Source organism: Cyrtonyx montezumae, unplaced genomic scaffold (assembly GCF_038088225.1).
Source record: "Cyrtonyx montezumae isolate F1298 unplaced genomic scaffold, pur_monq_1.0 scaffold_8, whole genome shotgun sequence".
Taxonomy (NCBI): Eukaryota; Metazoa; Chordata; class Aves; order Galliformes; family Odontophoridae; genus Cyrtonyx; species Cyrtonyx montezumae.
This window is the reverse complement of record NW_027072089.1, coordinates 36,429,014-36,456,061: the sequence shown is the minus strand read 5'-3', so window position 1 is coordinate 36,456,061 and position 27,048 is coordinate 36,429,014. Positions and strand designations below refer to the sequence as shown.

At 41.8% G+C, this 27,048-nt stretch overlaps 1 protein-coding gene across 1 annotated transcript in view; it reads left to right on the top strand.

The window, feature by feature from the left end:
* The first annotated feature begins 1,402 nt into the window (after positions 1 to 1,402).
* Positions 1,403 to 27,048, top strand: part of XKR4 (XK related 4) — a 221,113-nt gene continuing 195,467 nt past the window's right edge. The window contains exon 1 of the mRNA XM_065753274.1: positions 1,403 to 2,345. Coding sequence (XP_065609346.1) covers positions 1,495 to 2,345 — 851 coding nt within the window. The 5' untranslated portion in view covers positions 1,403 to 1,494. The remainder of the gene's footprint in view (positions 2,346 to 27,048) is intronic.

Below are 27,048 nucleotides of genomic sequence, written 5' to 3'. Positions count from 1 at the left end.
AGAACAAGCAAAATGAGGTTTCTGCGTGCTCGCTGCCTTCCAAGGGCTGAGTTCTGTGTGCTTAACACCCTCAGAATTACCCAGCAATGCACGCCGTTGTCTTTTCTTGATATCTGAAGTATATACATCAGCAAAAGGTTATTTCCAAAAGGCAACTTCTTACTGACCATGCAGATTGAAGGGTTAGAAGGCATGATTTCCAGCTGCCCATAAAACTCCTTCTCTTTAATTAATGAATTGGAAGGGGCTACGTTTAGTCACCTATCTCAATGTAACAGTGCCCTATCACAGTCACATTGACGTTCCCATTACGGTATTCCAGCAACGAGCTTGAACTCTCTCACTGCTCTATCTTCGGGAGGGAGAGGGCATGCTATGAGCATATTCCACAGGCAAAAAATAAGGAGGGAGCCACGGAAGAGCATCAACTGCTCATCCCGCAGGCGTTGGGTACTCGGGGGGCGAGAGAAGGCAGAAAGGCCCGAGGGCAGGCGTCTGGGGGGAGCTGCGGGCACCGAAGCACACCGCTGAGGTTTAAAGGGATCCGCGAGCTCCTGAGCTGCGGGGAAGGGGCTGAGGGAGGCGGGGGAACGCACCGTGAGTTCGCCTGCTGAAGGAAACTCTTCAAATGCCACCTCTTCGGGCGGCGGAATAAAATTGTGCCTTCCCACCTTCCCCCAGACGCCTGTTAAGAAAAGTGCGAGTCACGGCACCGTTTGGGAACGACACCTCTCCCGGCTGCGTCTCACAAAGTTACGGCAACTAGAGCGGGCGTTTCCAGCGGGACGGGCAGCCGGGCGCCCACCTCGTGAGGGGGGTGGCCCGGGAGGGGCGGTTCCTCCGCTCCAGGTCCCCCAGGGCCGCGCCGACGGCAGCGGGGAGCGGCGGCGCGCCCCTCCCGCCGGGACCGTCCCCTCCCGTCCCGGCCCCCGCCCCGCGGTCACCGCGCCCTGCGGGGCCGAGCGCCCCCTTCCCCGCCCCTGCGCCAGCGCCGGTGCCGGTGCGGGGCGGGGGGCGGCGGCAGGGAGGGAGGAGGGATGAGGTCATCCTCTTTGCCGGCGTCAGTCAGCTGGGTGGTGGCGGCGGCGGGTGCGGGCGGAGGCGGGCTCGGGATGCGCTGCTCCGGGCGGCGCTGCCCTGCCCGCTCCCGGCTCGGGCAGAGCGCGGCGGCCCCGGCACCGGCGGCCCCCGCGGAGGAGAAGGCGGCGAGCGCGGGGCGGGCGGGGTGAGCGGAGCGGAGCGGAGCGGAGCTGGGCTGAGCGCGGCTCCCGCAGGCAGGCAGGCAGGCAGGCAGGCAGGCGGCGCTGCGACCGCGGCCGCCGCGGAGGAGCCGCCCGCGGGCGCGTAGCGGGGACGCGGGGAGCCGCGGTCCGCGGCGGCTGCAGAGGGCGGGAGGCGGGCGGCGAAGGAGGAGGAGGAGGAGCAGGGGGAGGCGCGGGATAAAGGAGCGCTCGCCGCTACTGCTCGCTCTCCGGCGGGGCTGAGGGAAGCATCATGGCCGCGAAGTCGGACGGGCGGCGGAAGATGAAGAAAGGCGGCGAGGTGGCGTTCACGCCGCTGCAGAACTCCGAGCACTCGGGCTCCGTGCAGGCGCTGGCCCCGGGGCTGCCCGCGGGCGCCGGGCCGGGCGGCGGCAGCGACGACGATGAAGCGCCCGGGGGCGGCGGCTGCTGCGGCGGCGGCGGCGGTGGGGACGGCTCGGGCGGCGGCTCCCGGTGCTGCTGCTGCTGCTGCTGCTGCGGCGGAGGCAGAGGAGGAGAAGGAGGGGGCGGCGGCGGGGGCTCGCGGGGCTCGGGCGGGGGCTCGTCCTCGTTGTGCCTGCGGCTGGGCAGGGAGCAGCGGCGCTACTCGCTGTGGGACTGCCTCTGGATCCTGGCCGCGCTGGCCGTGTACTTCGCGGACGTGGGCACCGACATCTGGCTGGCGGTCGACTACTATCTGCGGGGCCAGCGCTGGTGGTTCGGGCTCACCCTCTTCTTCGTGCTGCTGGGCTCCCTGTCCGTGCAGGTGTTCAGCTTCCGCTGGTTCGCGCACGACTTCGGCGCGGAGGACGGCGCGGCCGCCGCCGCCGCCGGGCAGTGCCCCGCGGCCGAGAGCAAACTGCTGGTGAGCAGCAGCTCGGCTGCCGCGGACATCGACGCCGCCCGGCCCTGCACGCCGCAGCGGCAGGCGTCCACCGCCAGCAAGGGCAACGCCAACAGCAGCAGCAGCGGCAGCAGCGGCCCCGCCGGCGGGGGCCCCTCCGGCAGCGGCCGAGCCGGCAGCGGCAGGTCGGCGTCGTGCGCCTTTTGCATCTGGCTCCTGCAGTCCCTCGTCCACATCCTGCAGCTGGGGCAGGTCTGGAGGTGAGCGGGGGCCGGGCGGGGTGCGGGGAGAGGCTGCAGCCGCGTGTGCGGGGAGCTGGAATGAACCGCTGGGAGACCGCGCGTGGGGTCGGGGAGAAAGAAAAGGAAACGGGAGAGGAGAGTGTTACGATAACGTGCCGGCACGGGACGGCGGTGCTGTCCTCCGGGAACTTTTTCAGGAGTTGGGGACGCACGCAGCCCCCCGGCGTTGCCCCGGTGTCCGCGTGTGATGTCCCGCTCCGCGCTCTCCTTGCCGTCAGCGTGCGCTGTCTGTGCGATGTGATGCGGTGAAGGAATCAAACTTTTGAGTGGCTGCTGTCAGCCACATCGGGCGGCGGTGGGCCGTGCCGTGCTGCGCGGAGAGGCTGTGCCGAGGTGGGCGCAGGGGGAAGGCTCTCCCTGAGAGGCAGATGGATGACATCATAGTTTGCACAAGTCGCGGTTCCCCAAGTTTGGAGCACGTTTCCAGGAGAGATTTCTCTGGAGGCTGTAAATACATTTAGTGCTGCTCTAAGGGGGCAGAGTTCAGCCCGCAGAGTGTTTTAGGAGTTAACATTTCCATATGGTATTGTGGAAGATAGATGCCGTGTTGTGCTGCGCGCTACAGCAAAAGCTGAAAATGCTTCTGGGGTTTCTTATTTGCTGGGTGGAATGGAATATGCTTTCAGGTTTATGAAACTACTGTTTTAGAATTGTTGCATCAGATAATGTAATTCGTTGTTACTTCTCTCTCCAGAATACTTAATCTAATTTCTAATCCCCATTTTGGTCATGGACTGTCTATTGCTCTGTACTAGTGCAGTATCACTGCTACTCTTGTTCTGTCTGTGGCCTTCAAGCTTCAGGGAACACAACAGCGCTACAAGGCAACGAGACCCTGGGATGCCATAACAAAGTATCACTCACTTTCCAATCCTTAGATTTAGTGCAACAAAAGGAGTTCGTTTAGGAGTGGGGAGAATTCTCAGTTCCTGGTGTCATATATTTCTTCATTATTAGCTACAATGCAACTGGAGAAGAAAGCAGATTTTGGAAGGAAGAGCAATGCTTTGTTGTGGATCTTGTATGCTCTTGTGTGTGTGCTCTACCTCTATGTATAAATGTAGAGCTTTCTGTATGAGCAGACTTCTATGCAGTGTGTTGTGCCGTTCCTGTAGAGGTGTACATAAATGACTCCCATGTAGAAATTCACACCAATATCCGTCTGTACAGAAGCTGGAAGTGTGACATGCTGAGTGACACCAAAGAGAGTTTTACAAACTCATGTCAAAACTCTGTATTGGAAAACTCAGAGGGAAGGATTTGGATGGAGCAAGGTGCAGTCACCTAGGGTGCGGCTCTGACTGAAGGGTGCCTGGTGCTCCCAGCTACTGGGTCATACATGGAGCACAGTCCTTTCTGGCATAAAATCTGCTTCTTTTGGGGATACCTGGTCCTCTGTACAGCTGGTTGAACCTCTTCTGATCTGGTGTGGCTTCTCTTTGTGTTTTATGTGCAGGAGTACCAGAATATTAAACGTCAAGGTGTGCTAGGGCATTATTGGTGTTTTAGCTTGTTATGCCCCTCTCTCCTTTTTTCTTTCCCCAATGAAATGGAGCCATAGAATTCTTTGTCAGTAACTTAGCAGTACCAGCGGTTATCCACAAATGTACGAATTATATGGTCAATTGAACACAGTCTTGCATATCAACGCTTCATAATTAATTAAAGTGACTTCATTTTAATTCCCTGGGTGCATCCTTCATAAGGGAGATCCTCAGCAGTCATCTGAAACTAATAATCAGCATCAGGAAGGAGAGGCCCTGTCAACCCCTGAAAAGCTCTCTATGTAAACAGGGACTCAGAACAAGCATCATCTGTGGAATGCTATTTTCTGGGAAATGAAATGTTGATGAGTAGTCCGAAACTTCTCTAAAGCTCAACATCTGCACTGGCCTGAGCAAACAGCCTCATGAGCATTTAGGCTGAAAGATCTGAAAGGTGTTTGATTGCATGTGTCAGCACCACAGGTGCACAACCCCTCTCTCCGCAGGAGAGCAAACACTACTGAGTTCTGTGTCTCCTTCCTCATCTTCTCTGCTTTCAATTTTTCCTCTTTCTTCTTTTTCCTTGGTCCCCAGTTAAATCTCTCCTATGCTTGTATTAAAACTTTGTAGCTGTTATTGAATTGAATCTCCCACCAGGAAAAAAAAATGACAGTGGTATTTCTGGCCTTCCTCTGTTGAGAATGAACCTTAGGCTGTTTCAGGGGAGGGTCAGCTGGGGATTAGGGACAGGTTCTGCAGCAGAGGGTGGTGGGCATGGAATAGGATGCCCAGGGCAGTGGGCACAGCCACAAGCTGCTGGAGTTCAAGGAGCATTTGGATAACACAGTTTTTGGGTTTTAGTTAGCTGTATGGAGCCAGGAGTTGGACTCAGTGATCCTTATGGGTCCTTCCAACTCAGGATGTTCTGTGATTCTGTGAGAAAGGAGGTTTGGATGTCTGGTAGTTCTCGTATGGGTGAGGATATCGGGATATGAGGAGAGAGGTTTGCTTGTGCCTTGTTGGGAGTATACAGAGTCTGTTACTCACTTTGGTCTCACTTGGCATTCATTGTCTCCTCATTAAGCTCTGAATTGATTCTTGAGGTCTTCAGTTTCCCTTCATTTGTTTCATTGCTGAAGGTTTTGAGGGGGAGGTGTGGCAACTGTTTAATTAAGGAGGCCATCCTGGGTACCCCTAGCAATCTGTACTCTTGGATTAAAAGAGTTAAAAATGTAGTTTGACTGATTAGTTCTATAGGCTGACTTTTAATAATTGCAAAGCTTTTCTTTGTTTTGCATTTAAGATTAATTTTTGTTTACTCATATATTGAAAGCCAGATCATTGAAAATGATTGTGTGTTAATTCTAACTAAAATGTGCAAATGGAAAATGAATGAGGTCGTTAATGTGGCATGGAACAATGCTGTAAATAGGCAATCTAAAATTATTAAAACATATTTTTACTGGAGTGTGAGAAAAGAGAGCTGCAGGAACAGCTGAGCTGCAGATCCATTCTGAACAGAAGTATCTCTTCTTTCTTTTGAAATTGGTGTCATAATTTTTTCCCCTCAAAATGTAGAGGACCAAATTCTTCCATTTTGAAGAATAAGGATGTAAACGTCTTTTATTATGGTGGGGGACAGACACATTCACAGATTTCCTGAGGACACTATCTCTGTTAAATTCCATTGGATTCTCTGAGGAGGTGTTTGCCTCAGCTGAGTGCAGCCATGGGGCCTTTGTTAGCAGCTAATTTCATGTTAAAATATGATCGTGATGAGATCTGCTGGTTTTTGAAGAGGCATTGTGTCTTCAGAGTTAGATACAGGTTCATTCCTTACCGGTGTTCCACTGTGCTCTACATTTTACCAATACACGGGCATGAAAGCCACACTGTGGAGCCAGTTCTCCCAAAAATGTGCTGTGAGAGATGTGACTTTTTATTAGCAGGCTCTGGGGAGTACAAAGAGGATGTAACACACAGGGTCTTTGTATTCCATTGTGAGGAAAAAAGGGAGGAAAATGCTTTAATATCCCTCCCCAATTTATAGTCTGTAAGGATTGTGCAGAGGTATAAAGGCCAGCAGGATTCAGATAAACTATTGGCCTTTGAGCATGGCATGAAAGTATGTAGACACTGCCCTTGAGCATCTCTTTGATACTCTGAGCTTCCCAGGCTTAGCCCTGGCTTTTAGATCTTGCAGCGGATAACAGGCCATGTGGATGGATGCTGGAGATAATAGCATTCATTTGGCACCTGTGGAGCTGCTGGGTTTCCTGGAAAGGTTTTTGTTCTGGGTGAACAGAAGGTGGTTGCAGGGTGGCAAGGGCTCCAGAGTGAGGGGTGTGGACTCAGCTCTGCCAGATGTTTGGGAACCATCCTTGATGAGGAGGAGGAGAAGCCATCTTCAGTGCTGACCCTTCCAGGTGTCACTCATTCACAGAGCAGATGTTGGCTCCAAAATGAGTTTGGTTCCCTTGGAGTTGCCATGCAGTGCATGTCCTCCGCTGCTCTCAGTTCTGCCTTAATATTGGTACCATCTTCATCTACAGCTGTCTTTGTTTATGTGAGATTTTAAGAAATCAGTATCTTCTCTTTCCTGTTGCTTATCTGGGGGGGGGAAATGTTGCAGGAGAGTTGTGGGAGTGATGCTGGATTATGGAAGTGGTGCAAGCTGTGGACCCTCTGGTGCCCTTTGAAGGCATTTTCCACAGAGCAGGAGTCATCTGCTAAAGGATCTTCACCTGGTCTCAAAAGCTTAATTTCTGCAATCATCTGCTGCTCCTAAAATTCCAAAATAAAAAGGGAAACAGTGGCTGCATGATGCATGAGAAGGCCATACAACTTTTTCGGATGCTCCCTATGAAGCATGCCAAGCCCTTAAGATGAAATTTTGAACAGGTAGTTCAAATAAAGAAAAATATCATTAGCCCACCTCCACCTTTAAATAGGCATTTTGCTCTTTGCTCCACAAAAACAGTTTTGACATTTTTGTTCAGGAGTAATGTTGGAGCTCAGTTTAGTTTGGTGGTCAATAATTCCAGCTGCCATTGGACTTCACAGTGAGATGTGATAATATCTCAATCTGACACCACTTTTTCTCACTGTTTTGAAATCTGTCAAATAATTTGTCACATTGAGTCCAAATTTATGAGTCATAGCCATTTCCTAGACAAGATTATTGCATATCCTTCCATCTGTCTCTTAGCAAAGCAAAATGTTACTGCTCAGCAACACCATATTTGAAAGAATTGCAAAATGGTTTCATTTGGAAGGGATCTTAAAGCCCATCAGTTCCAACCACCTGCCATGGGCAAGGCTGCCCCCACCAGCTCGAGCACCTCTAGGGGTGGGACACTGGTATTTATTTTATTGAGTTACTGCAGTTCTTGATTTCAGGTCCTGTTGACCACTCGTTTTGCTTGCTGTGTCTTTAGGATTCAGGAAGGTGACGGGCTGTCGTTAGTGTTCATATATCACTTTTCCTAGTACCAGCACTACAAGGGACAGACTTGTGTAGGTAGCCTAACTACATTTAAACTTTCACCAATACATTCAGCAGAATAAATATTCCATTCTTTTTTTCCTTAAGACAGTGATATGCAGATGAAGGCTGTGCCTTTCATAATTTTTTTGGAACACAAATGTGAAGCTTTACTATGTTCTTAAAAATCTCTTACAAGTCTGCATACAAATCAGATTTGGTATTCAGTTTATTCTAATAACCTAAGCTGCATGTAAAAGATGCTGATGTACTTTAGAAGAAAGATGCTGTACTTTAATAATTAACAAGGGTTCTCTCTATAGAGAATATCTATCACTTACATAAGTTTTCAGATTTTCAAAGGACTGCTTAGGCACTAAAATTTCTGATTGCTCAGTTGGCTTAGTAGGTGAACTCATATTTTACACACGGAATACTTTCTAGCAATTTACATGTAGGGAGAATTATATTTGGCTTTTGTCCAAATAAGTGGAAAATCTGTAAGATTTTCAGGCTAGTGCTTCAGAGGCTGTAATGTCACCATGTATAGATGCCTGCATGGCCAGCATGTCGAGAGAGGTGTGATCCTTCCCCTCTACTCTGCCCTGGTCAGGCTTCACCTGGAGTATTGTGTCCAGCTCTGGTCTCCCCGGTATAAAAAAGGCAGGGATCTCCTGGAAAGAGCCCAGCGGAGGGCCACAAAGATAGTGAAGGGCATGAAACACCACCCTTATGAGAAAGGCTGAGAGACCTGGGTTTGTTTAGCCTTGAAAAACAGAAGACTCAGAGAGGATCTGATCCAGGTTTATAAATATCTAAGGTGCAGGAGGCAAAGGGATGAGGCTGGACTCTTCTCAGTGGTGCATGGTGATAGAATGAGGGGAAATGGACACAAACTGAAGCATAGGAAGTTCTGCACAAATGTGCGTGGAAACTTCTTCCCAGTGCAGTGACAGAGCACTGGCACAGCTGCACAGAGAGGTGGTGGAGTCTCCTTCTCTGGAGACGTTCAAGACCCTCCTGGATGCCTACCTGTGCAACCTGGGCTAGGGAGCTGCTTTGGTAGGGGGTTGGACTCGATGATCCCTTCCAACCCCTACAGTTCTGTGATATTATATGTAGAGTTCTCCATTGAGATGCAGGAGTGGCTATACATAGATGCTACGGAGTCAAAGAAATTCTTCTTTGCTGTAGTTTATTTCTTGATGTTACAGTCTTGCAGAGGATTTGTCCAACCAGTTGAATTTTTCTGGGTAAAATTTCCTAATCCTTAACACACACTAGGAAAAGTATGCAGTGCTGAAAGGTCAATATGCATGTCCAGATCCCCTGTGGGAAAGCATAACATTACAGAGCGATCATTTATTCTGCTCTGTATCTTCAGGTTATTTACACCAGAGCTCTCCTTGTTGGGAAGAGTATTCTCCATCAGTTGGCTTATTCCTTAATATTTGTCCACAAGGACTGAGGGCTACAAAGATACAGAAGTTCTCGTAGAATTAAAACAAAATCAATACTTATGTCACATAGTAGGATTAGCTTGTTCTTCCACCTCTCTGTTCCAATTAAGTAGCTTTTCATACATAGTGGGTTAAACACAACAGTAACTTACAGTTTCAGTAAACAGGTTATTTGAGAGGGATTTATTGGGCACAGACAAAATCAATAGTTCTTTTGTTTACATTTCAAGGTACAGTAGACACTTGTGTTGAGAAAGTGGTGCCATTTCTGTCCATTTTAGCCCAACTTGGTTTTGTACATGATATCAAAAAGACATAGGAGGCAAGTGGGTATTAAAATATCGATTTTGATTTTTAAAATGAAAAGAGGTTTATAAGAAAGAGAATGTGAAGGAGAATTGAGGGGTCCTACAAAAGGAGATAAGTTATGGAATGACACAGGAGTGCCTGTTAGTCCTTGTGTGCTCTGTGCCTAACTCCAGGTTGCTTCCCTTCAACCTCTGACCAGAGAGTATCTGAATAATATTAAAAGTGACTGCTGGAGAGACTGGGGAAGGAGGCAGGAAAGAAGAGTTATGGCTGGAGAAACTCACAGAGAATGCTGGATGCAATTTTAATTCCTACTGCAGCAAGTGATCATTTGAACAACAGTAAATACAGATGTGAGGTGTCAGTTTGGTATCAGTTTACTGGGAAGAGAGTACTCTTAAGTATGTTTTTTGTGAACTGTATAGTTAATAAATAAATAGGCCTTGACTATATCTTTTTTCCAAGAGATTTTACTTCCATTTCCTAACAGCCGTAACCTGAATTAGCATCTCCTGGTGATCTCTGATTGCTGAAGTGTTTCCTTATCACACTTCTCATTCTGTTTTCTTCCCTCAATAGTTGAAAAGAGTAATAATGTGAGATATTTTTTCCCCAAATAAAATATTTGCTACACTATGCTATTTCCATTACATTTCCTTTGCTACAGTGTGCTTATGCTGTTCAACATGCTCATGGTGTAAGATGGTTAGCTACATTAATCTTCTTGACTGACAGAGTTAATCAGTGGGGGTGGTTAGTGCTATCAGTTACAAATGGTTTGGTATCACAGGTTGGGGCAAATGGAATGAGACTGTTTTGTGGAGTGTTTTCAGAGGAAGTTTGTCAGTCAATGATGTGACAACAAAAGTAGCTTCTTGCTCTTCTGAAATTGGAAGGTGTGACTTACGCAAGACTAATGTACCAAGGACCACTACCAGCTGCTTCAGTGAAAGATGCAGATGTTTTACCATGAACAAAATGTAAATTAACTTACAGATGGAAGAACAGTTTTCCTTATCTCTTATAGGTGCTATCTATCAGATTGATTTCGGTCTTTAAGGATGAAGGCTAGGGGTGCCACAGTTTGCTGCATTACTCACTTCAATGGGATGTTTTCATGTAAACATCTGATCTGCCAACTTATTTCAGAGTCATGCTGTTCAGTAGCTCAGATCTAGCTAGTCCAAGTTAAGTACCTTGTGACAGCAAGCACTAGGCTTCTGTTCTCTGTAGGGACATCTATACCTCACACCGACAGCTTTCAAGCTTACTTGTGTGGAAAAGAATAGGAAACCTCTGTGCTCATGTTCTCATGGTTTAATACTGATTAGTGTGGAATTATGAGCTTTGTCTTTACAGTTGTATTGTCACTTTTTATCTTAAAGAGGGGTGTGGGTGAAGTTATGTTTCTTCTTTTTCTTCAACCCTAAGCTTTATATTCTCACTTTATACCTTTTGAGAGGCAGATCTAAAAGTGGACTTGGCTTTGCAAGGCAGAATTTACATGTTCTTCAGCTGCATAGTCCTGAAAATATGATCTAGAAAATTGGGCTCAGCAGTCCAATTGTTAAGTAGTTCCTTGGACAACTGAGACGTAACAGACCTTAATGTCTTGCAAGTGCCTTTGAGGCTTGTGTTTCTGCATTTTGGCTATGCTCAAATTGCCCCAACACACACAGCCTGAGTTTATATTTCTCCTTCAAGCCCATTGCAAAGCAGGAACCAGTCTGAGTGGCACCAGAATCCCTTAGTGTATTTAGCTGACAAGCATCATTTAAACCGGTCTGAGTCTGAATCCATGACAAGTATTACCAAGTCTGCCTTATTTAAAGGCAGTACTGGAGAAATGCTCTTTGTGAGCAGAGTATTCATTTGGGATTTAGGAGATTTGAGTCCGTTGCCCTTTCCAGCTGTGAGGGCTCAGATCCTGTTTCCAGACTGTTCCCTGTACTGAAGCTTAGGAGAGTCTGGACTGGGACATTTACTCTTCTTCACAATGGAGCTGCATCATCATGCTGACAGAAATGTCACGTTCATGAGGCCAGGCAGGTAGAGCACAGTTCTGTGACCAAATACTTAAGGTCCTTGAATACAGATTTCCCCATCTTTCTTGTACTGTTTAATTGATTTTAGTTGCCTGCCTTTTAACCTTTACTCTCTTATCCTAAATGTCCATGCTGTCAGCATTTCTGCTTGTGAGCATTCATTTTGCATGGATACTGTAGCCACAAAATGCATTGTACATATCCACATGAAACATACCTGATCAGCTTATAGAAGTAGGGTGGAGGCAGAAGGATTGGCACTCATTTTTTTTCATTAAGCTCTTTCTCTGTCATAAAGTCAACTGGAGAAAAAAGGAGAGGCATTTTTGATGTGTCAGTCTAGTTGTTTCATCCTTTGCCACTGCTGCTTTGTGCAAAAGGAAATGAGACAGAAATTTAAAAATGCTCTAGTGCCCGGTTCTTGCTGAGTTTCTTGAAGATGGATTTTTTTTTTTTTTTTTGCAGCTGATCTTTATCAATGTAAGCAACACAATTTTATGGCAGAAATAAAACCTGAGCAATTTTTTATCTTCATTTTCCAGCTTTATCTCCCAGCTCACCACAAGGAGAGGTTGGGAGCTGAGTGTGCTCACTCTTCTGCCAATCCACACAGAGCCCAGATTTTCAGTATGCATCATTTTGTTTGCAGCTATTTAATATGTACGAATTTCAGAATGAAGAACTATATCTGCCCTTTACTTTCAGTGGGGTTGAGCTTATTTTCATTTTATTAAAGGAGAAAATTTAAAATGCCTCGAATTGGGCAGCCAAAAGTAGTCTATACTTCTGAAAATATTTAGTCAAGTAATAAATACCAAAAATATAACTACTATATGCATATTGTGATGCTTAATTTTTCTACAGTACGTTGAGTTACTTGTGGAAATTTGCCTAGGTGGGAACTCAAGCGAACTTGTTATTTCATGTGCTTGTGAAAGTATGCTTTAACTTAAACGTGTTCAAATCATGAACATCTCTATATAATGGACATTGCTAGGACATGTAAGTGAAAACTTAATATTTTAAGGATTTTTTTCCTCAAAAGTTTTGTTTATTAAGTCCATATTGTGCTATATGACTTAAAGTTCTGTCCTTCACTCTCTTTTCTTTGCTTTATTTATTTATTTATTTGGCTGCCCTAAGTTAGCTCATCACCCCCTCTCTGGTACTGTTCTCATTTTCTGTAAATTTGCTTTGCAAACGGAATCCAACGTACTGTGTTAAAAGTGGCCTGGGTAAAAAGTGCTGGGAGTTTTTTTGAATGTAATGAGGCTGCTAGGATCAAAGTCAGCTAAAAGCTTCCAAGCACTGAATGTTTCTGCTTCAAAAACAGTGACATGTATGGTGACAGCAGGGAAATGAGCCAAGCCTGGATTTAATTATCATTTCCAGTAATAATGGTGGAAACTACATTTAACACAGAATTATTGGAAAAAGCATAAATATGTAGAGTCCATAGTATATTAAGCAAAGATGTTCTGTAAGTAAAGATTGGGCAATTAAAGAGGATTTACCCAACTGAAGCCAAATACAGTGTAGAGGATAATTAATGTGGCTGAGATAATTCAATAATAATGGCTTTGAACTTTTACAATAGTGCATTAATGCACGTGTCATAAGGAGGGATTGCATTTACAATCAACAACCATTTGTTAGGGTTTTTTTTACCATGTAGGTTAATTAAGAACTCATGATAACGGACTATGATGATTACCTTACTGAACTAAGGGCTGATCTTGGTCCTTAAGTATGCAATTCAATATTTTTCCTGTACCTAAACTAACAAATTTTGTAGGTATGTGGGGTTTTTTTGTTTGTTTTGTTTTTGATTTGGTTTTGTTTTTTTTCTGTAACATTCTCTCGTTATGTAAATGTCAGTTCTGTAGGAGAGATATGCCGTTAATAGTCAAATTGACTCAAGGAATTAATTAGCCATTAGTTGGCATTTTTTTGCAGAGATGCTGGAAAAACTAGCATGGGTTTCAAGAGAAGCCTCCCTACCATCAGTTCCTAGGTTTGTCTCAGAAGAGACCAGGAAAGCATGAAAGCTGAGGAGCTGAAAAGGTATGGAATTCTGGATTAAGTGGACCCATTTTCTTGTAAAATAGAAGCCATTGTGCAGGCAGTGTCTGGAAATGTGTGAATTTGGGTTTGTTTTGTAAGTGTGTGGTGGTTTTAACCTTATCAAAGTAAAGTGTAGCCCCTCAAGAGGGAGAAAATTGGACTAGTGATCAAGCTGGGATTTGAGCCACAGGAGGTTCTTCAATCTTCCCCTTCTTCAAAAACTGATGTTATTTGGAGTTTTGGGGATCATTTTGTGATACAAATAATGAGCTCTTCCTACTACTCGTGGTTTAAGAGCATGCTCAAAATAGAGCAGCGTTTCCTAACTTCTCTCGTGGTCAATTCCATAGGTGCACTCAGTCCTTCTCATCGAGTCTGACTAATTCTACACTTCTCATCTCTTTGTTATACACTCTGTGGACTCCCCCAAGGAAGCCAGTGCCTTCTCTGCAAGGTTAACATTTTTTAACAGGACAGGTACCAGACTTGTAATACATCCTGCTGTTGTACACTTTATATCAATATTATTATTGACATTATTTGCAGTGTATTACAGATGAGCATGTTCTGTAACAAAAAAGCAAACTGATGCATGCACGCCTTTATATTTATTAAATATGTGACTGACTTCGTTTAAGTGCAAGAAGAATTGGATGAGAGGAATGTTTTGAAAAATGTTGACTGTCAGCTGAGTTATGATTAAGAATATTTCAGTGATGATGGGGAAGTATTTGTAATGGATACTCTGAGTAAGGAATAGACATTATACTTTTTCTAGTAATTTTTTTTTAATTTAATGTTAATTCTTAAAGGATTTTAAATTTCCATAAAGTAATTCATTGAGCTTTGAAACAACTGGGATTTAAATTACCAGCTTGTAGTAATGTAGGAAGTTTTCTGTACCTCAGCAAAACCTATCTCCCTGATTTGATTTTATACCAACACTGAAGTAGGAGAGATGACCAATAGCCTTGTAAGTCAGCTAACATTAGTATGGAATTCCTACTTAAAAAGATGCTGTTCATAATAATCTTCAAAAAATCTTAACAAATACTTTTTTGAAGTTCACTTACAAATTCAGTTTGACTGTGTTAATGACTTGTACTGACTTCATGAGCTTGAGCTTTATTAGCGCAAATACTTAGGAAGGTGTATTTTAAGTCTGAGTGCCAGAATATTAATCAAAAAATTAATTACATATTCAGTAGTAATATTCACAATTCATATAAGTCTTAATTTCATTACTCATCCAATCAAGGACCAGAAGCAATGACACATGATTTAAATATCAAATTGTTTTTGATATTTCTAATTAGCAGGCACAAGGGATTGGTTATTAAATAAATTAATTTGGGCACCTTGAATGCTGAAGAATAACCTTGAATTCAACATTCAAACCTGTTCAGAGAAAATTTATGGAAAGTTTTAATGCAAGTCAAGTGTATATAAACCATTTTGCAAATATATAAACAATAGAAATGTGATAGAAATGCAACTTCTTATGTCATGACATAAATCATTCTTTGGAGAATTCGTCCTGGATATTACCTTAAGAATTGTGAGGAAGAAGAAAGGAAAATAGAAGAATTATTTATTTATACACGTTTCATGTAATTGTTTGGGGTTCAAATATTGCAGCTGTCACTGAAGAATGCACTTTATTCTCACCAAATATCTCCTTGACCAAATAAATTCCAACTTAGTCATAATGTGGAATGTGTCACGCTGGATTTACGTTACCGTGTGAGCGTGCAGCTGCTTCATTAATGTCTTCAGTCCTTCAGCCTCAGGCACCTTCTGGAGGGGCAAGGATTTGAAAAATGTTTGAGAACTTGAAGGACCAATGGAAGAACTGGGTTCTCTTCCCTGTTCCTACTGGTACTCTATGCATAGTTAAGCGTCCATCAGCTCCTTTATAACCCAAAGCTCGTTGATTCTGAGATGTTCCACTCTTGATGCCAGAGGAAGGCTGCCCTGTGGCCCTGCTAAAGCTGCATTTCTGTGAACAATATTGGATTTTGTGGGAAAGGGAGGACAAAACCATTGGAACGTTCTGAGAATCCTACTGATTGCCATCACTGAAAGTGTATGCAACTGTGACTTACTGCAAGAAATTCCCTGACACAGGCTGTCCCACATATATTTATATGATAAAATTACATTTATATAAATGTAAATGTAAATATAAATGTATATATATATTTGGAGTTGAACATTATTATATAGTCTTCACAAAGAAAAGAAATGCGTGAAGGAGTTAGGTGAGATCTGGGAGTTATCAGTCATGGAAGTCTCTTCTTTTTTTAATTTCTGTTTTCTCTTGGCAACTATTTTTATCATATTCAAGCATTAGCTCTGAGGGAGAAATAATGTTCACTTCAAAAGCAGATGCCTTTTCAATAAATAATTCAAGGCCATAGATTGTTCATGAGGAAATATCAACACACTAGTAGTAATTTAATATACTGAGCAATCCCACTCCCTTTGCCTATGTATGACTTAAATGGAATGTGACAGTTTAGGGTCTCCATTTGCCCTATGGCATGTTGGGATCAAACCTGGCAAGTGATTGCAGCATTCTCATATCTTCTGAAGAAGTGAATGAAAGTTGGATAATTCAGAGAAGATTTCTTAATTACATGCTGAATCAGTTTCCTTGTGTTCTGAGTTTGTGTTCTGAAACAATGGTAGCCCAGGACTAGCTTTGGAGCATATAAATATTTTCTGTGCCTTTCTTAACTAGTATGTCACAATTATGTTTCATTTTTTTAGCTTGAACTATTCTTCTGAAGCCCAGTTTCACTATATTAACTATCATTGCTTTATCTTGTGGATGAAGCCCTGGCCCTCTAGAGCTGTCTGACCTCTGGTATTCATATGCAGAGGACAACCTACTTTCTGGAAGTGTTAACATATTTTGCTGTTCTGAATAGTCACTGTAGTATTTATTTATTTATTTGTCTCCTAGGCCAACGTCCTATGCCTCAGGATGTCATCTGGGAAAGTTTGTGTTTCTTTCCGTCTTAAATAGTTATGATTAAAAATAGATTTCTTCTAACTCTAGTACCCTTTCCTTGTAGGAAGAAGACACAGAGCTGAGAATCTATCTATGGCATAGGCCACTGATGGAAAAAGGCAAGTGTATCATACCTGCACTCAAGTTAGGACTTCTTTCATTCTCCACATTACTTTATGTGGAGAGGTTCATCTGTATTTGGGCTGTTTTGTGTTTAGTGCATCACAAACACAGCATTAATTTTATTCTTCTTTGGCTCTACACGTGCAAAATTAGTCTAGACTCTGACTGAGAATAAACATTCCTGTGAAGTGCCTACATAATCAATTAAGCCATAGCAAACTTTTCTCTGGTTCACATCCATGGAAGTGGTTTTGCATTGAAGGCAAGGGATTGTTACTGCCAGCAGATGTTGAGTGCAATCCATAACTTCTTGAATTTGTCCTTTATGCTTTCTAGGGTCTGTTTCATCCTAATGAGCCTACTGTTAGGAAATCTTCTGACTATAGTAGTGTTTATCATGAAAATATATAATGAAATGAAACATGGGTACCTGTAATTACCTTGTCGATATGATGCACCCCAGGGTCGTAATTCTTCAGAAAAAGAGCAGATTGCAGTTGAGAAGAAATATGCATTTTCTCTGTTCTTAGAAGGAAATAAATAATTGCTCTTCCAACTTCTGAAGCACTCTCCAATTCATCTAGCTTGCAAGGGGAAAACATAACCAGGGCTTCTCACACAAACCTGTTCTCATACAAAGTTTCAGTATGATTTCCAAAGTTTCAGTATAAGATAAATTGATTGAGGAAGGATGCAAGGGGAGCCATCTCCTCATCATGTTAACCTGTGTTCACTTGGAGAAATTGAATGCTTCAAGATCTGGCTTCTTGTATAAGAATTCTGTCCTTTGTTGGAATGTGCCAGCAATTTTCATTTTGTAATTAGTCTGCTGATCATATCATGCTCGTGAAAGCAGAGAACATTAGATCAGTGGTAGATGTGTGTCTCCTTTGATTTAAAATGTCTTTAGGATATTTGGAAATTTTGTTTATGTTCCAGTGGAATAAGTGTGTGGATTCTTGATGGAATAATGGTGATCGTAGCTCAAGGACAGAGCTATGAAGGATGAGTTTTGGAGCACCAGTTATCAAATGCAGCTGGATGAGAGAGATATCCATAGGTGCACTGACAGAGAAACTGGCCTTTAGTTGAAGCTGACGCATACAGAAGGACTTCAAATTGAGAAGCTGGAGAAGACTGAGAGAAACTCATCTCTTCTTTACATTTCTATATGTAAGCAAAAAGTTGAGCAAGATAAGTAAAATGGGGATAAAAGCATGGAAATGTAAATGCAAATAGTAATTTGGATAGCAAAGAAAAAGAAAATCCCAAGCTACTGGGGAAGTAGAGAGGACACATTGCTGTCAGGACTGTGCTTGATCTGTTTAGTAGTGGGGTGATGTCTATCAGGAAAGGCTGAAACATGCAAGCAGACCTGCTAAATCCTGTGCAAGAAAAGAGAAGTAGTAGGAGCATCTGCGCAGAACTTGAATCAGGTGAACTGATAATTGGAAGTAGGTGCTTAGAAGTTTTAAGCTACTGAGGAGAGAAAAAAATAGAGAACTGCTGGTACACTACTGGGTGTTAATGATGTAATAACTTGAAAGAATAGGTAATATGTGCTCATTTATTTATTTATTTTTTAAAGGGTTGCAAAAGTAGCTACTGGTAATGAATTGTTTAAGTCCTATTGTGAGAACAGTATACATTCCAGAAATGTGTTGAAATCTTATTATCGTGGAAGACTTAAGCTTAAATAGATGCTGGGTACTATTAGTCTATTAGTAGTCATTGTAGATGTTTGCATGTGGAAGCTGACAGTCTTCATCAAGTTGCACATGTATCAATAAAATCTGTTAAGGTGTTTGTTTCATGCAGATGTAGTTTTAGTGAATGATGAGGACACTATCAAAATGTAGAAACATCAATAAGCTTTAGCAGAGTGCTCACAGTTATCTTCAGTTTCTTTCTTGAGGAAATAACAAAAATTGAAAAAAAATATATTTTCTTTAGAAGAGCAAAATTTTGTAACTGAGGAAATTCACTAAAAGGAGAAACTTGTGGATATAAAAGTATAAACACATTCTGAATGTCTTTGAAATTAATGATGCTAACATTGCTCAGAATCTGAATGTTAAAAGACGTGAAAGATTTATAGGATTTGGCTATAAAACAAGGTGACTGTATTAAAACTTTGTGACAACATTAGGAATAAGAAAGAGACCTTCCCCCCTCTCTGCCTTCCTTCCCAACTGTTTGATCAGCAACTAAAACTGAGTCTATGAGGTCAAGACGTTTCCCAAAGCCAAGCAGAGCTGGGTTTTGCAAGAAAAGTAACGGCCCAGCATTCTTCAGCTATATAATAGGGACAGAAAAAGAATGTAAGAGAGCTGATATCTAGTAAGGATGGATATTAAAGATAATCTAGATATAGCTCAGTGCTTTCCCTCATTTTTCAGTAAAGATGATAATGTTAGCATGGAGGCAAAGGGAGGGTAGATAATGTATATGAAGGTATTAAATTAGAAATTACCACAGCTGCAGTTAAAACAGCAGTCTATGAGTTGATCTTAGAAAAATCAGGGGGAATGAACAATTTTTGTTCCAGGGTACTGAAAGAAGTGGTGAATTATATTATAAGTTGAGTCTGTTAAGATAAAGATAATACTATATTGCTGGAGGACACAGTAAATGCAGAGGCATATTTAGGAAGCTGAGAAATGAAGCTATACAGCAACTATAGATCTATGAGTGAGTGAAGCTTTAGGTATCTTTTCCTTTATAAAACTTTTCTGAAGATGGTCAACTAAAGGAGCATGTGGAATAAAGTGCAAGGAGATTTGCTAAATAGAAAGCACCAGTTGAATTTTATAGATGAAGGAAATTTGTTGTTTATACTCAGCGTGGCAGTGGAGAACAACTGCCATGCTCCAGAAGTTTTCAGAAGAGATGGTCAGAAATTGAGCTAGCAAGGGTCTGTAAGGTAGTAAAGAAACTAACTTACTAGTGAGTGTGTTTAGGTGCAGCACATGCACTATTTTCTGAATTGTAACATGGAATCTGTGCAGCCATAGGCACCATTTCACTGAGTGACCCAAACTTGTGGTGTATTGAGAGTTTACATCCTTTGTAGCCTCTTCCTTCCCATCCAGGAGTCCTGTGTTAAAAAAACTGCATTGATGTGTTGCAGGTATTTCTAACATACAGCTGCTTTTGTTTCCAAAATTCTGAGTTTTTTGTCAGATAGAAGCTTGCATTTCACTACCTCGTGTGAGCATGTAGAGATTTTGTTTATTCTCCAGGCATGATCTGAACAGGGAAAAAAAATGCGGGTAGAAATACAGTCAAAACAAATCGAGGCTTTCTACATTTTGATATTGCTCCACAGAGATGTATTGTCAGATGCTATGAAGTCAGAGTGCTTAAAAACTTCAGAGTCAATGATTTAAGCTTCCGCTAAATATCTTCTCAAATAGGATCCAAGCATCTGTATCTGTGGCATACCCTGAGACCACAGTTAAATTAGAACTCTCCATATGTTGCAGCATGCCATAAAATTGTACTTAAGCTTTGCTATGATAAAATATACGTGAGACCAAGTTTTTCAAAAGGTATAAGCCTCAGTGTTATGGGAGTTTACTGGCTGCTCAGCAGTCATGAGCATTCAGCTTGTTGCTTAAATTCCTGCAAAGTCACAGAGGAATCCAATCATTACTGCTGAAAATTGTGATTAACTTCTTATAATTTAGATCTGCAGTGTAGAGATTAATTACTCAAAGCAGCTATTTTGGTTTTTGCACAAGACCATATCCTTGGTAAGACTTCCTGCTTTTTGTATATGTACTGTAGTATCCCAAATATTACCATTTTTTTGTGAAAACAGTTTTATATTTTAAACATGTTTACCACTAAATGAGCATAGGACCCTGTAAATAAGTGATCGAGATACAGAACAGTATGGCTTCACTGAGCTGGATTATATGTTCCTTGTCCAAAATGACAATTCCATAGGTATATGTTAAGTTGTGTTGAAGAGTTGTCTTTCTTTTAGACTGTGTTCAGTCGTTCTGTTGTCAGTTCATACTAGAGTTTTCCTGACCTCAGACATGGAAGTGATTCTTCTCTCTGGCCTTACATACATAAGTCTAAGCACTTCAGAAACTCAGTTAGTTTGATGAAAAAAATAAATCATGTTTTGAGCAGAGTCTGGAACACACTCCTTGTTCAGAGTACCACAGCCCCAGCTAGGGAAATGGTCCTTAACAGAGGCCGGGGTGAAACTGAGGTTAGGAGTAATGCTGGTTGGATTGAACAGTGTTAAAGCAGCTTGCAGTGTAGGAGGTAACTGTACAAGTTACCTAGTGTGCTGGTCTGAGGGCAGAGGCACCCATCCCTTGATTTTCATGAGCAGTCCCCCACTGATTGTGCAGTTCAGCAATTCACAAAATTAGTAGTATCTTACTCATCACTGGCAAAAATGACAGAATCAGGCCATCAGGCGATATTCTAAGTTCGCTGGTAGTTGCACAGTGGATTACATAAACACTGTGAGTAGTGGCACCTTTCTTTTCATTGAGTTGAGATTTTTGTTTGGTGAGTGCTGCTTGAGCAGCCGTCACAGTGAAAAAACACTGTGATGTACAGGGGAAGGTGAAGCCACATGTGTGTACCAGGCTTTGTAGATGGCATGACTGAGAAGTAGAATCATATCCTTGTAGTGGAGGAGCTCCATCCCTTGGATTGTTTCTCTTTCTCCTCTGGATGAGCTCCAGCAGCTCCATGTCTCCTGCACTGAGGAATACACATCCAGATGCAGCAATAGCTGTGTCAGGACTGCAGACCTAAAGTTTCATTCTGTCCACTTCCTCTGGAAATACATTAAGAGCTCTAGTAGCTCTAATTCTGCAAACATCACAATACCTACAAAAGCTGTTGAAGAGTCAAGGCCAGAAATCCCTCCCTGTTTACAAATAAATAAAAAAGTTGGTAACCAATTCATTCAGATCAAATGAAATATTTTTGGGTCAAAAAGTTGGTTCAATTTTGGCTACTGATTTGGACTCATCAGCAGGCATGAGGCAGATTAATTTGCACTGCTAACGCATCTAGGAGTTGCATAGTCTGTTGATATTCTCTATTTGCATCTTTTGCATACTTCTTGGTATTGAAACTTGTATTTTTTTAGAAGTCAGCAAAAGTGATTCTGGTTGTGCTTGATGCTAGTGAAATTTTTTGCTGAAAAACAGGACACGTTTCAATAGTGAGATCAGCTAGACTGTGAAATATTATCCCTCAGGGAAGTTGTAGGAGACCAGTTGCACGGATCATTTAAATGCAATTAGAAAAAGCATTGGAGGATGGAGCCAGGCTATTTTCCATTCCCTCCTTCTTGCCCCTCCCCCCCCAAATAAGTTTGACAAAATGTCATTTGGGGAAATAATAACAGATTCAGGTTGCATTTAAAAAGTAGTTTTAGCTGAAGAGGGACAAATTTTGAGGCAACATGTTTCAGTACTTCTGTGAAAATGCTTGCACTTTGAGAAGATTCATGCCAAAATGTGACTTTTCATTTTGAATTGCTGTTTTTCATTTAAGAATTGGCTTGTGCTTGTTTCAGGTTAATGCAAAAATATGTAATTATGTTTATTTTTCCTGCTTCTTTCTTTCCAACAGCTCGTGATATAGTTGAGCTCAAATTCTTCCTTTTTTTTTATCCCTTCCCTAAAACAAAGGCTCTATTATTCATACAGGTCTAGAAAATACACTGAAGAATCGGTGTGCAGCTGATAGAAGGACAGACTTCATCTTCTCTTGTGAGATCTCTTTTGTTTAAAGTCCCTGATTTATTTACAGGTTAAGTTGGTTGCCTTGGAGAAAGTGCTGCCTTGTGGAGCTTTCTAGTTTGATTTTCCTGAAAAATTTGGTGATCTGTATTAGTGATCCCAGTTTCAGTATGAGATACAGTGGCTCAGACTCTGTCATGGTCGGGCTCCAATTTACTCCAATTTGCAGCTTAAAGCTGCAGCAGTTCTAAATAGAACTGGAGCAAAGACAAACAAGGTCTTTAGTCGTTCATAAATCTTAGATTGCTCTTTGGCAGAAGAGTGATCTTCACCTGCCAAACCCTGGAAAGTTTCATCCTGTGTAACTTCCACTGCATGCATGTCTAATTCTCTGACAGATGTGGAAGATTTGACATTGTTGAGGCTTCATAGGAATAAGAGGTTTGGGGCTATTGGGATTACCACTGATAAAATTTAGCAACCTATTGTAAAACAACAGTCTAAATATAGCTTGATGTATTTCATTAATCTTGTTTTCTTTTTCTTAAATGGTGATCAAAAAAAGAAATGAAAGTTGTCCACAAAAGCTTGCTTTTGCCTAGTTATTTCAAGAACGTTGTGTTTTTCCTCGCTCTGTTGCTGTCTGTTGTTAATTAGGGAAGTAGAGATGGATGTGTAGAATTAGGTTGCACATAATCTCATCTGAATATTTAATCATAAATGATTAAGATGAAGATTTATAACACAGATTTTGACATTCTGGCTGATATAGCAAGGTTAATAGAGCTATATTCTTTACAGTTAGACATTGTCTGGGAAAGCAGGAAAGCCAGCAGCATCTACAGACATTGGAGGGCAGTAAGATCTCTAAGAATGTCCTTTAATTTCTTTATTTTTAGAAGGAAAAAAAGCCAAAAACCAATATTATGATGATAGCCTGAGGAAATTTAAAAGATCTATGAGAGATTTACACACGTATGCAAAAAATAAATAAAATCAAAAGGAAAATTAAATGATTACAAGATAAAATGTACAATACCAGAATCTGTTAGAACAAATAGAAGCAGATCTATGTGTCTGGTATTTGGTAGAATAAACAAGTGGTATGGTGTGCTATGGTATGGTATGACCTAGGGTAGAAACTGTCCCAAACTCTCTCATTCTACTTCTTTGGGTTAAAGACTTGTGAGTTGTACATTATATACATTCTATAGAATATAAGACCTTTGATAGTACCAGGACCTCATGAGTTGGATTTGGTAATGTATTAACTATACAAATAAGTGCTATTTTCTTAGGAATTGCAGTCTAACTGATTCTTAGTACATTATTAGTGCAACATAAACAAGGAGGAGTAATTGTACAGTTGCAACACTACTCTGAATGACCTGAACTATCATTAGATTGTTCTTGATTTGCTGGAGGAAGAACTAAGATACTGAATAAAACACACACCAAAACCTCCCCAGTAAACAAGCAAATAAGCCATGTAGGATGGGAAAGAAATATCTACACCCAGATTTCAATCTGAATTTCAGTTAAGCCACTGTTTCAGTCTGGCAGTGTTCAGACTCCTTAAGCACCAAAGTTTGGACTGTGCATTTTTATGTAGGTGAAAAAGAACTGCTTCTGATATGTAGAATATGATGTGTCAGCCCTGGCTGTGCCTCAGATCCAAACATTGCATTCTGCACAGTTTGTGAGGACACATGGAGACAGGCAATCTCTAAGACTGCCAATGAATGTATCTGGGGTCAAAGTCTCTGAAACTGAATTTATTAGCTCAGGTATTGTGTTGCTTTCGTGACTGGTGCTAGATTACCAACACATTACCTCTTGGCTTTGTGCAGCCTGCTGCTGATCCACCCTGTGATTCTCTTTTCTCTCTGTTCACTGAACTTAATATAAGATGTTTATGGGTACTAGCATCAACCAAACTATCTTGTTGCTCAAGCCAATGAATACTGTTACCAGAACCTTTCAAAAAAGAGTTAGCAGATTGACATTTTCGAAAATCTTCAGTGTGACAGACTGAATTTATCCTAGGAAATCTACTCTTGCATTTGGCTTAAAAGAGGGAGTTTCTCCCAGGAGGGGAGTTGACAGTAGAAGGCTGGTGATAGCTGCTTGGTGCTTTGAATTATCACCCTGGTAGAGCTGTAGATGTCCCTGTTCGTTGCAGAGGAATTGGGCATGATGATCTTATAGGTCCTTTCCAACTCAAACAATTCTGTGATCTCCTCTGCTGCCTGCAGGTGGACCTCTTCCAGCCTGGGAAGAAGTTAGCCCATGTTAACACCTTCCCAAGCGTCTGTCCTTCCTGTTCGCCCTCTTTCTTTCTTCACAGTCTTGGACTGTGCTTGCTAAACATTTCCCACTTCCACTGATATTCCCCTTCCCTACCCCCATTGTTCTTGCTCAGTGTCTGGATTCTGGGAAGGAGCACTACCAATTCTGTTCAGAAATGTCTCTGCCATAACTCTGCCCTGTCTGATGCTTATATATCTGTTTGCCTATGATGCTTTTGTTAAGGATAGAAAGGCATTTGTTCTGCAGCATAGGTAGCTTTTTGGTTTTGTAGAGGATGGCAAGGATGCTTTTTTTTTTTTTTTTTCTTCTAGAACATACAATTTTCAGTGGTAAGTGAAATATTTAAGCCTTTTTGCAGAAGTTGTTCTCTTTCTGCAAAGTCAAAAAAAAAAAAAAGACATCTCATTAGTCTGCACAAAGATAAATGCCTTTTATACCAATTAATTGGTAGGCTTCATAAATATAAACTACAGTATCAATGAAAGTTTTTTCCTTCCAGAACATCTAATTAGATTTTTTTTTAATTTCATAGCTAATTTAGTGTTCTGAATACATGGATATTAATATTAGGTGGACATAGCTTAAGACTGTCAGTCTACAGCCAAATGTGATTATTGTCTGTTCTTTCTTAAGGAAAAATTTATTTAGCTCCTGTTTGTGTTTCTTTCATGTACAACTGAAGATTTTGGTGGAATAGGTTTTTTAACTCAGTAAACAAGATATGAGTTGATTGAACTCTCACAAGCAGGTATTGAGTTGTGATCGCCATTTCTTATCCTCTGTGTATTAATTCTGAAGCCAATCCATCCTACAGTGTTTGAGGTCTTTGTGTTAATCAGATCGATAGTTATTTATTACTGTAGAACATAGCTTGGTACACTAACAAAATCCTGCTATTTTGTATCCAGTGTGTAAGGCAGAGCAGTGTGTTGTCAGCTCCCATTTTATTTGAAATTTAGCTCTTTTCAGCAAGTTTTCTTCCCTTATGCCACTGTTACATTTGCTTTCAGAGCCTGGCATTATGACATGCTTCTGTGAGTAATTACGCTAAGTACCTCCATTTGGGAGCGTACTGAGCAGGGCTGGACCTTTAACCTGTAAACATCCTCAAGCACATAACTCAAGACCGTAACTAAAGCGCTTATAGAATTTGTACCTCAGCAATAATGGCTAATATGTTTGGAATGAGAAAATAACAGCACTATCTAACAAGGGGACCTTCAGGAAATGGATGGATTCGAGTAGACCATCTCAGCCCTGGTGGGAGAGATGCCTGTTTCTCTTGTCAGATCTCCCTTTTGCATGGGAATTCTGTGAGGTCTGGAGAAAGGGACAGCATATGCTCATGACTGGATGCTTTTTGTAGCTGTATCAGCAGGATTAATAAGAGAGATTTTCCCTTCAACCTGGCTTCCTTCCCTTTTATCCTGAATCCATCATGCCTAATGCAATACTACCACATTAAATTCTAAGGCAGAATCATGATGGGTGCATGGGAGTGAGTTAGTGGCCATGAACTGACAGTGACCTGAAACATAGCCAAGGGCTGAAGGTACTTCAGGGCTGCAGGGGAGAGTGCTAAGTGTGTAAGATATGATGCATGTAGCAGTCCTCCCTATGCAGTTTCTGAAGGGAAGGTATAGTAATCTGTGTGTCAGATGTGCCTTTTTGTATGCACACTCCTTCATTCATAAGGGAAGATAGCCACCTTTTTTTCTGGTCAGATGGCAAAGCTGCAGACAAGTGACAGTGTTAGCTGAGCAATGAACTCTGTTGCCAGTGTTAGAAGAGCAGATGTGATGGTTTCCTGAAGGGCTTTTTCCTTCATGTGCTGAAGACAGGAAGAGCATAATTGTAAGCTAACTAAAAATAAGAACCGATTTTCTTATTGACAGATGTTGGTGAATGTCTGCAAAGCAAAAAGTATTCCACCCGTCTGTACACCTAAAATTGCAAACTGGAAAATTTGCTGACACTGGCAATGGCTTTTTTTTTTTAATGCTTACTATTATTTTTGTTGCTGGAAAGTGACATTAGAGATTAAATTTCCATTTTGAAGCAATTTTTATTACAGTACTTAGAAAACATGAAAAAATCTTTAATAGCCCTACTTGAAGGAAAATTTGTTTTTTAAAGCCATTCAGCTAAATGTAGTAGAATTTCACAATAGCCTTTGATTAAAATAGTTGTGAGGGTTTTGTTTTGCTTTGTTTTTCTTCTGCATCCTTTAAATCTCATATGTCAGTGCTTTATTGCACTACTTGAACTTTACTGCTGTCAGGGCAAAATTTCTCCTTATAAGGGACTCTTGAATTATGCCAGTAGGCAATATTACTTCTGTTTTAGACAGCAATGTAAATTATACACACACACACACACGTATATATAGAATAATTTTAGCCAGATTAAAAAAAATCCCCACAACAAGGCTTTGCAGAAAGGCAGTCTGTGCACCTTGTACTCTTGTGAACTATTTGATGGGTGTAAGAGATTGTGTAAAAATAAGGATTTGTCCACAGACATACAATGGCAGGAGCTTGGAACTGGTTAGGCTATAAAGTCCCTTCCAACCCGAACAATTCTATGATTATAACATCAATTGAATTTTAATTTTTAAATATAATGTTTAGGAAGAAAATACTT